This window comes from Gopherus flavomarginatus, chromosome 13 (genome assembly GCF_025201925.1).
Source record: "Gopherus flavomarginatus isolate rGopFla2 chromosome 13, rGopFla2.mat.asm, whole genome shotgun sequence".
Taxonomy (NCBI): domain Eukaryota; kingdom Metazoa; phylum Chordata; order Testudines; family Testudinidae; genus Gopherus; species Gopherus flavomarginatus.
Genome location: NC_066629.1, coordinates 22,890,957 through 22,901,874, shown reverse-complemented (window position 1 = coordinate 22,901,874; position 10,918 = coordinate 22,890,957). Strand labels below are relative to the sequence as shown.

Here is a 10,918-nt window from a genome sequence, read left to right as displayed (position 1 = left end):
TCCTGTGCCCCATGGCATTTATTACACACCAAAGAAAAGAACAAAACAAGCTAAGAATCCAACCCCTGCCCCTAACAGGAATCGTCCGAGCTGTCCAGGACCCTCTGTGCCAATATCCTCGCCGCTGTCTGCGCTGCCGATTGGCCTCGGGCTCCACTTGTCTTCAGCCTCAGCCGCAATGTGCTCCTGGGCAGGAGAAATCTATCCCCTGGCCAGGGTGCCGGCCCCATTTTAGGGGTGGTTCCTCTTGCGTCTTGTGTTTTTTAAAGAACGAACTGATTAATAGAAATCCCTGCCATAGTCGTGGCTGTCCTGGGTCTCCCCGTCTCGGCGTGGCCATGCCAGGCTCCTGGGGGGCCGAGCGGGGGGGCAGGAGCTACATGCGGGAAGACGGGTTGGCCAGCTCGTAGAAGAGCAGGTAGGCGTCGCTGCTGTGCACGTGGCTTGAGGACATCGGGGTGACGCTGCAGGGAGAGAGTGACGGTCACAGCATGGGAAGGGAAGTGTGGACACAGGAGCCGGGCGGGTGTAGAGGAGGAGCTCCCCTAACACCCCACATCCACAGATCTCCCCCCACAACACCCAGAGCCTTTGCAGCCCCCAGCCACCCCACATCTAAAGATCTCCCCCCAACACCCAGAGCCTGTGCAGCCCCCCGTCACCTCAATCCACAGATCTCCCCTAACACCCAGAGCCTGTGCAGTCCTGTCACCCCACATCCACAGATCTCCCCTCACAACACCCAGAGCCTGTGCAGCCCCCAGTCACCCCACATCCACAGATCTCCCCCCACAACACCCATTGCCCATGCAGCCCCCCCGTCACCCCATATCCACAGATCTCCCCCAACACCCATTGCCCATGCAGCCCGTCACCCCACATCCACAGATCTCCCCCCACAACACCCAGAGCCTGTGCAGCCCCCCGTCACCCCACATCCACAGATCTCCCCCCAACACCCAGAGTCCTTGCAGCCCCTCGTCACCCCACATCCACAGATCTCCCCCCACAACTTCCCTAGTCTGTGCAGCCCCCCGTCACCCCACATCTACAGATCTCCCCCCACAACTTCCCTAGTCTGTGCAGCCCCCAGTCACCCCACATCTACAGATCTCTCCCTACAACACCCAGAGCCTGTGTAGTCCCGTCAGCCCACATCCACAGATCTCCCCCCACAACACCTACAGACCAATCAGCCCCCCCGTCACCCCACATCTACAGATCTCCCCTGACAACACTTTGTCCATGCAGCCCCCCCGTCAGCCCACATCCACAGAGCTACCCCCACAATACCCATTGCCCATGCAGCCCCCAGTCACCCCACAGCTACAGATCTCCCCCAACAACTATTGCTGATGCGGCCCCCCCGTTACACCACTGTGACGTTGCACTCCATATGATTTTATGAAAATGTGCTGATGAGTGTGAATATAATGTAACTGGAATATGCTCCATGCAAAAGATCTCTTGTAAGGTATCATTACAAAGCTTATAATCTACTGAGTGTGTTCATCCTATTTGTACGAATGTATCATTCTTGTATCTGAAACTAGGATTATAAAATATAACTCAGAAGTCCTACTGTAGTTACGCAAAGTGTGGGCCATTAATGGTGGGTTAGAATCTTGATGGCTCCCATCAGCTAGGACAGGGGATCTTAAACTGGGGGTCGGGACCCCTCGGGGGGTTGCAAGGTTATTACATGGGGGGTCACAAGCTGTCAGCCTCCACCCCAAACCCCATTTTGCCTCCAGCATTTATAATGGTGTTAAATATATAAAAAAGTGTTTTTAACGTATAAGGGGGCTCGCACTCAGAGGCTTGCTGTGTGAAAGGAGTCACCAGTATGGAAGTCTGAGAACCCCTGAACTAGGACAATTGACTGTAGATGGCTGTGTTTACTTGCAAGGCTTCCTGTGAGTCAGACCGGGGAGAATGAAGGCTTGGGGGTCTCACAGGACATGTGACCATGTCACCTGGTACTGGAATCTATCTTAAACCTGGTGCTTTTCCATTTAGAAGGAGGGGTGGGGACCCAGAGAGACAGAAGATTCCCACCTTGTGCCAAAGCTATATAAGGGGATGGAACCACAACAAAGGGGCTGCAATCATGAGAAATGCCCTAGTTAGGGGAAAGGATTGGGCCCAGACTAGGAAAGAGTCTAGTCCAGGGGTAGGCAACCTATGGCACGTGTTCTGAAGATGGCACGTGAGCTGATTTTCAGTGGCACTCACACTGCCCGGGGCCTGGCCACCAGTCCGGGGGGCTCTGCATTTTAAATGAAGCTTCTTAAACATTTTTAAAACCTTATTTACTTTACATACAACAATAGTTTAGTTATATATTATAGACTTATAGAAAGAGACCTTCTAAAAATGTTAAAATGTATTACTGGCACGTGAAACCTTAAATTAGAGTGAATAAATGAAGACTCGGCACAGCACTTCCGAAAGGTTGTCGACCCCTGGTCTAGTCTGTGAAAGAAGCTAACTGGAACATCTCTGGGAGTGACGTTTCATCTGTAATCAGTTTCTTACTGTATTAGGTTAGACTTGCGTGTTTTGCTTTATTTTGCTTGGTAACTTACTTTATTGTCTGTTATTACTTGGAACCACTTAAATCCTCCTTGTTATACTTAATAAAATCACTTTTGTTTATTAATTAACCCAGAGTAAGCCACTAATTCCTGGGGAAGCAAACAGCTGTGCATATCTCTCTCTCAGTGTTATAGAGGGTGGACAAAGTATGAGTTTACCCTGTATAAGCTTTATACAGAATAAAACGGATTTATCTGGGGTTTGGATCCCATTGGGAACTGGGTATCTGGGTGCTAGAGACAGGAGCACTCCTTAAGATGTTTTCAGTTGTCTGCAGCTTTTGGGGGATGTGGTTCAGCCCTGGGTCTGTGTTTGCAGCAGGCATGCATGTCTGGCTCAAGACAGTGCACTGAAGTCCTAAGCTGGCAGGGAAAACAGACTCCGAGGTAGTCTCAGCACATCAGGTGGCAGCTCCCAAGGGGATTTCTGTGACCCAACCTGTCCCAGAGGTGTAGTCGAGCAGGATCTGTGCACAGTTGATTGCTTTGAAATGCTGGTAGTGATTTTAAGTGAGGATTCAGTGTACTGGCTGGAGAACAGGCAAAGTGGTAACCGGTTTGTTATTTTCTGTTCGCTTATTTCGGGTAAGGGAAAAAGAGACAGAATAGGAAGCAAAACAAATAAGAGTGAAGATCCGAAGAAGCTAGAACTGCACAAGCTGCAAATTGCCCAGAAAGGCTGAACACTGGGAGAACGGGGTCAGAGGTAGTCTCAGCACATCAGGTGGCAGTCCCACGGGGGTCCCTGTGACCGAATCCGTGACACCCAAATCTACAGCTCTCCCTCCACAGCATTCATTGCCCATGCAGCCCCCAGTCACCCCACATCCATAGAGCTACACCCAGAACTCTCCTAGCCTGTGCAGCCCCATCACCCCACATCCACATAGCTACCCCCACAACTCTCCTAGCCTGTGCAGCCCCCAGTCACCCCACATCTACAGAGCTACCCCCACAACACCCAGAGCCTGTGTAGCCCCCAGTCACCCCACATCCACAGAGCTACCCCCAGAACTCTCCTAGCCTGTGCAACCCCATCACTCCACATCCACATAGCTACCCCCACAACTCTCCTAGCCTGTGCAGCCCCCAGTCACCCCACATCTACAGAGCTACCCCCACAACACCCAGAGCCTGTGTATCCCCCAGTCACCCCACATCCACATAGCTACCCCCACAACTCTCCTAGCCTGTGCAGCCCCCAGTCACCCCACATCTACAGAGCTACCCCCACAACACCCAGAGCCTGTGTAGCCCCCAGTCACCCCACATCCACATAGCTACCCCCACAACTCTCCTAGCCTGTGCAACCCCATCACTCCACATCCACATAGCTACCCCCACAACTCTCCTAGCCTGTGCAGCCCCCAGTCACCCCACATCTACAGAGCTACCCCCACAACACCCAGAGCCTGTGTATCCCCCAGTCACCCCACATCCACATAGCTACCCCCACAACTCTCCTAGCCTGTGCAGCCCTCAGTCACCCCACATCTACAGAGTTACCCCCACAACTTCCCTAGCCTGTGCAGCCGCCAGTCACCCCACATCTACAGCTCTCCCCCCACAACACCCAGAGCCTGTGCAGCCCCCAGTCACCCCACATCTACAGAGCTACCCCCACAACTTTCCTAGCCTATGCAGCCCCCAGTCACCTTGCATCCACATAGCTACCCCCACAACTCTCCAAGCCTGTGCAGCCCCAGTCACCCCACATCTACAGCTCTCCCCCACAACACTCAGAGCTTGTGCAGCCCCCAGTCACCCCACATCCACAGAGCTACCCACACAACATCCACAGCCCGTGAAGTCCCCAGTCACCCCACATCCACAGAGCTACCCACACAACATCCACAGCCTGTGAAGTCCCCAGTCACACCCCATCTACAGAGATACCCTCACAACACCCAGAGCCTGTGCAGCCCCGGTCATCCCACATCTATAGAGATACCCTCACAACCCCCCTAGCCCATACAGTCCCCAGTCACCTCAATCCACAGATCTCCTCCCACAATACTCAGAGCCTGTGCAGCCCCCCGTCACCCTCCATCTACAGAACTCCCCCCAGAAAACCCATTGACTGTGCAGTCCCCAGTCACCTCAATGCACAGAGCTGCCCCCCACATCAGCCCACAGTACCCATCCACCTCCTCTCATGCCCGTACAGACCGCATGCTACATGGGAAGTGGGATGGGTGCCTGGGATGCCAAGTGCAAGCCTTACCGGGAGTCGTTGAAAGTGTGCCACTCGCCAGACACGGGGCTCTTGCAGTAGGCTGTGTAGTGCCCCCCGATGGTGGTCCCGGAGTGATTTGAGACGGCGTACAGGTTGTAAATGGCATGGTCTGCAGGGGTAGGGCAGAGCAAACCCAGCAGTTAGCGAGGGCAGGGTCCAGCGCACCTGTCTGGACCCCTGCTGCTGGAATCCCCTGCCGGGCAGGTACTGGGCCCTTGGGCTTCCACTAGCAAGGTAGAAAGAGCAAGACCCCAAGGACTGAGCAGGAGACTGGGAGGGAGCCAGGACTCTGGGGTTCTATTCTCAGCTTGGGGAAGGAGTGCAGTCTTGAGTGACCCGGTGATTGGGGGAGCCAGGACTCCGCAGTTCCATTCTTAGCTCTGCCACTGGCTTAGTGCGTGGCTTTGTGTGTGTCACTGCCTCGCCTCGTGCCCCAGTTTCCCCACCTGAAATACAAGGCTAATGATACGGACCAGTCCCTCGGGGGCTGGGGAATTCATCCATCACTGCCTGGTTCCTTCGCGGGTGTGGGGTAGAGGGATGCAGCAAGGCACAGAGCATGCCATGCAGCCTCTGCTGGGGCAGGACACAGTCCTGGGCAGACAGAACGTACCCACGCCCTGTCTGTGGGATAAGTGCACTGGCAACCAAGGACAGCCAGCTAGTGGGGGCAGCTCTCTTGGGGTGGCTGATCAGCCACCAAGTTCCCTGTGCCAGAGCCCGATTCAAGGTGGCTGCAGCACGGGGATGGATGCAGGCTGAAGTCTGTTGGGGATTACTGAGCTTGGCTGATGAAGCAATTGTCTGGGTAAGTGGGAGGATCTAAGTGGGAGGGAGAGGAAACAGGGGGGAAGCTCAGAGGGCGGAGGAGAGGTGGCTGTGGGGAAATCTGGTTTGCTGGCAGGCTTGACCTTAGTAAGTGAAGAATAAATCCGTGCAGGGGGGAAGGGTCACGGCCGGTTGTGTGTCAGATCAAGGAACAGGCCAGGCAGTGTGGCACACTGGTTAGCGACAGGGGTGCCCTGTGACACGCCCCACCCCTCCCCAGTGGGATGGCGTGAGGGATGTTGCCCCAGCTCTGCGCCGTCAGCTACGGGCACGTTGTCTCCCTGTGCCAGCGCACCCAGCCCCCGCCTTGCCCCAGGGCACTCACTGCAGCTCTGTGCGGCAAACTCCCGCAGGTCCAGGTCCTTCAGCTGGAAGCTGATGAGGGTGGTGAGCTTGCTGGTTCGTATCCTGGCCTCGGAGAAGCGCTTCAGATCTGGAGGGCGGAGTCAAGGAAAGAGAGCAGGGCCAAGACGGATGGATGGGAGGGAAGAGTGGGAGGAGAGGAGCACCGAGCCCTTTGCCCTCTTGGGGATGGGTCCCGGGCTCCTTCTGGATGTCCCACTCAGCAGAAGCTGGATCTGCTAGTGCCTGGGGGTGGGGGGGTTACTCCCACCCATATCCCTTTGCCCAAAGATCCCCCCCCACCACATGCTGCCCAGGTGCTGGGATCTCTGCTGCAGGGAGCTCCGGGGAGCCTGATGGATACGAAGCACCAGGATCTTTGGGAACCTCTGGATGCTGAACTTCTTTGTGCACCTCGTCCTGGTTTTGCAGCGGCAGCATGTCTGGGGGAGACAAACCAGGGTTAGAGGGGGATCCTGATAGTGTCACCAGGGGGCTGAACACAGGAGCCCTGGGCCGGGCCCGAGGATGCCACCCGCAGGGGAACTTCAGCAAATAGGCCCACCCTCTAGTGGAAATGGGGCCCAGCTCAAGCAGGTCCAAGCCTGTCCCGGAGCCAAGATGGGTGCCCACCTTGAGGGCAGGCGGCCTCGTTCCCATGGGGTTGGGATGCAGGACCAACTGCTACTGCAAAACTGTGATGTGGGCAAATGGCCCAGAGCCATAGGGTGACGATCTCTGTACTTGGTCCCTAAACAGCAGTCTGCCTGTCTGTCCCTCCCTCCATCCCTTTCTCCCACCGACTGCCTACCCAGCCCTCCCTCACCGGCTTCTCGTCTCCATCCAGCACGTCCTCCTTGGTGAAGAGCCGCATGCAGTCCAACAGGGTCACCTCGCTGTAGCTCTTCTGCGGAGAGCAAAGAGCAGGGGTTAGTGCACGCCCGGGCGGGCGGGGCGGGGGGAAGCTGAGCAGCAGGCGGGGGCATGGGTGTTACCTTGGCGATGGGCAGGGACAGATCCCAGAAGGGGTCGAAGGCCGTGGAGCAGTAGCCGCACTCGCTGCAGGTCAGGGAGCTCTTCAGCTGCCCGACGAAGAGATCTGGGGAGGGGTGGGGACGAGAGGGGGTGAGAGACGCCCAAGGTGCTGCATGGCCCAGCCCTCGCCCAACAGTGTCTTCTACCGATCTATCCATTTGTGTGCTGGATGTATGGGTTCTCCTGGACCCGCTCTCTGAGCTGGCTGCCTGCCCTCCCCTCCACAGACACTGCAATTCCTCCACCTGCCTCCATTTCAGTCCCCGGGCCTTGCTACCCTTCCATCCACTCCTGCCCCCATGTCCTCCCGTCCCCGGATCCAGGCACTCACCCCCAATCCGGCTATCCTCCCTCTCTTGGTATTTCCGCCACATCTGCCTTCCTTTTTCATCATCGCTGCAGGAAACAAAGAAGAGACAGAGCACATGAGAGACGCCCGCTGGGGCCAGTGTCCCGCCAAGCCCTGAGCTGCTTTGCAGTCTGCAGGCGGAAGCGTGCTGATTAGGAGGGAGCTGCAGGGAGCATGCTCTGCCCCCTTTACGGTCGCTGGTCCAGGACTGATGCAGGTGCCCTGGGGTGGGGTTTAGCTGGTGAAAAACACCTCTGGGAACCCTTCCAGGGTTCCAGGCTGGGCTTGAGCCAGCCGGCAGGGAATGTCGGCCCCTGGTGATGATGGATGGATGCTGCTCTGCAGGGGCAGCTCCATAGGAAACCATGCAAGAGGCACCACTCTGTGCCGCTGCCTACTTACGGCAGGTGGTCCAGGTTGTCCAGGCTGGATCTGGGCCGCACTAGCACCCGGTTCACCTCGCTGTGGAGTCCATCAAGCAGGAAGCGCAGGAATTCCTGAGCGTCCTGCTGGCTGGAGTAGACAAGGGAAGGGTGAGAAACCGCTCCCTGGGCAACACAAGCCGTCCCTACCCCAACCCATCTAGCTGAGGCCGCGGCAGAGCCTTACTTGTAGCCGACAAAGCGGGGTGCGTATCTCTGGATCTGGGTCTTGAATTCTGAGGGGCTCACCACTTCGTTGGGGGACGAGGTCCAGAGCAGCTGGATCAGCTTTGCGAACTCTGCCGAGAGACAGCGTGAACGAGGGTTACCCGAGGCTCGCCGCTCGCTCCGGCCCAATCCCCCAGACCCCTCGGGATGTGTTCAGAACTGTAGCCCCGACTACAGGCGGCTCTTCTCCGAGTGGGCACTGTGCAGCTTCTTACTCCGCCAATCTGCTCCCAGCCCATATACATGACCAGACCTGCTGAACAGAGGAGCAGCAGGAAGCCTGGTCTGGTCTGCCTGTGAACCTACACCTACACCTCGGGTATTGGCGGCAGACCTGGCAAACCCTGGAGGAGATATCGTCAGCCAGTCAGATTTATGAATGAGTTAGGGTGGCCCATCAGCTAGAAACATTTCGTTGACACAGGTTAGGCATGCATGTGGTGGTCATCAGCAGGGTGTTTGTAGCTGGTGGGAGTGGTGCAGTTATTCTATATCACGTCATGTTGAAATGTTAACGGGCATCCAACCTGAAAAAATCATAAAATCACCAAAAAGGCCACAACTCAGAGAAACACAGTCTATTTTTTACCAAAATTGGCAGAAAGCTTCTAAATGCAATTGCCTACGAACTCAGCACTCAAAATAGTGGTCTTGGGGAAAGTTTGGGGAATATTTAGCCCCTGGTGATATACTTTATGCATGTTCCTGTACTTGTCTGCCTTGGGTTAAAGCAAAAGTCTGTAGTCGCACGACAGGATGAGCTTTTTTGTACCATGTAATACATCAAAACATCTGTCATTATTTGTAGAATGGACTGATTGGAGAAGACTTTCTGTCAGCTCTTTTATATTTTATAAATATTGGCTGCTGCGCAATGATTTCTGCACCAGCAACTGATGTTAATACACCGTACACAATAATGAAATATTTTCAGGATATGTTCCACTCTCTGGGCCAAGACGAACTTATGTCATGTATGATGAAGCAATCTACTGCAAAGCACAGTTGATTAAATGGAAGAATCAAACTGAATTTGACAGTGACCCCTTTGAGATGAGAGGCGTGCATCGTACAGTGTATTTCCTGGGTGACACAGGCAGTGTGATACAGCAAAGTGGGTTTGAAGACATTCTTATGGAAGCCAACATCTACGGTGCTTCAGCCATCAGCCATGCTGTAAGAGTGAAAGCACATAACCCTGGCTTCAGAATCCACAACCTTACGAATGAAGCAATGAATTGCTTGAAGTGGATGGCACTCAGCAGTTCCATGAACAGTCGTTCTCCCAGAAAATGAGAAGGGACGCATCTTGGAGAAAGCTTGACCTTGCACCGAAGCATTTGAAGATGTGGACAAAGCACACAGAGAAAAAAGCATGGAAGCACAGAATGCTCTGGCAGACTTCATAAAGAGAACCCAATAATTCCCCCAGCGCAAGGACACTTACGTTACCAAAGGGAAAAAACTATTGAGATAAATTTCTGCTATGGGAAAACTACGTAATGGATTTCTCCCAACTCCTGAGGGATTACATAGCAGCAAAGAGAGATGATAACAAATCCTTGTATCTTGAGATTTTGTCAGAGATTATTCCATTTGATTTCCAGTGTGGTCATATGAACTCTGCTAGATGGGGTTACGTAAATGTAGCAGAAACCAGATATATGTCTCGCACCAGCTGATAGGGTGCAGAATACCAGACTGCCACATGACATGGCCACGGAGCAATCACTCAGCAAGGACTGTGGGAAGCATCAGCATCTTTGCACAAAAGATAAAGTGCTGACCTTCAAGTTATTTGCAGTGCTGTGTTTTTCCCAGAATATCTGAGAGACAAGGCAGATGAGGTAATATCTTTTATTGGACCATGGTAAAAGAGACAAGCTTCCGAACACTGAGAAAGCTCTGTTCAATCAAAGATATTATTTCACCCACCTTGTTCTCCGCACCTTTTAAGGCAGCTGTAACATCTATGACAAGGCAGATGTGTGGAATGCAGCCTTCAGCAATGAATCTCTACAAAGAAGCAACCACAAAGGGCATGGCTAGGGATGAAACTGCTGTCCAAGATATTATAAAACTTGTGACCGAAAGTATGACAAAACCTTTATGCACTGAACCTGGAACAAGCCCAGATCATAGGCAGCCACTTGTGAACATTCCAATGTCTACTGTGGCTCCACCTGAAATTGCAGAAAGTTTGTATGATCACAGAGAATGGCACCCAAGAAATGAAGCAGTTTGTAACCAGGAGACTGCAAAGGGGCGAGGGAGATATCTTCGATCCCATAAAAAGTCACAATCTCAAATCATTTGGTAATCTCAACAAAACAACTGGTCAAAAGAAGCAGACAGCACAAGTAATAACTACTGACCATCAGATATTCAGCAAGCTGACAGTTATTGCCCAGTTCAGAGATGTTACTATCCAGAGTTTGATGACTGGGACCTGTCCCATTTCCCCTCTTCAATTTGGATGGTTCTCTAAGAAACCCACAAAAAAGAGCAACCGCAAGAGCTGGAGAAAAATCTGTCAGTGGGTGAGCTACCAGCATCTGATGAGTCACTTTAGCTATGGTTGACCTCATGATGCTTCTGAAGATGGTATGCACTGATCTTGCCAAGTGCAAAACTTTTGGGGAGCTGTCTGATCAGCTGCTAAACATTATCCTTGCACTAAAATGCCAATACACTGCTGTTGTTGCTGACAGTTGTGAAAATGAAAAATCAGTCAAATCTGGTGAGAGAGTCCACTGGGGAAATGACCAAAGGCAAGGAGTTTGGAACCCCACTGTGTTAACACCATTCCCAAAGCAACACTTGGAGATGATATCGAATTCAAAGAATAAATCTAACATTGCAAACTTTCTCCTCAGTGACT

The 10,918-nt window shown here is 53.3% G+C and overlaps 1 protein-coding gene across 4 annotated transcripts in view; it reads right to left on the bottom strand.

Annotated features, from left to right (window-relative positions):
* Positions 1-10,918, bottom strand: part of USP2 (ubiquitin specific peptidase 2) — a 70,017-nt gene continuing 59,099 nt past the window's right edge. For all 4 annotated transcript variants that reach the window (XM_050922056.1, XM_050922057.1, XM_050922055.1 and 1 more), the window contains 9 exons: positions 7,997-8,108; positions 7,790-7,900; positions 7,370-7,434; positions 6,999-7,102; positions 6,830-6,910; positions 6,368-6,446; positions 5,987-6,094; positions 4,822-4,942; positions 1-464 (listed from right to left, as the gene is read on the bottom strand). In XM_050922056.1, coding sequence (XP_050778013.1) covers positions 377-464; positions 4,822-4,942; positions 5,987-6,094; positions 6,368-6,446; positions 6,830-6,910; positions 6,999-7,102; positions 7,370-7,434; positions 7,790-7,900; positions 7,997-8,108 — 869 coding nt within the window. In that variant the 3' untranslated portion in view covers positions 1-376. The remainder of the gene's footprint in view (positions 465-4,821; positions 4,943-5,986; positions 6,095-6,367; positions 6,447-6,829; positions 6,911-6,998; positions 7,103-7,369; positions 7,435-7,789; positions 7,901-7,996; positions 8,109-10,918) is intronic.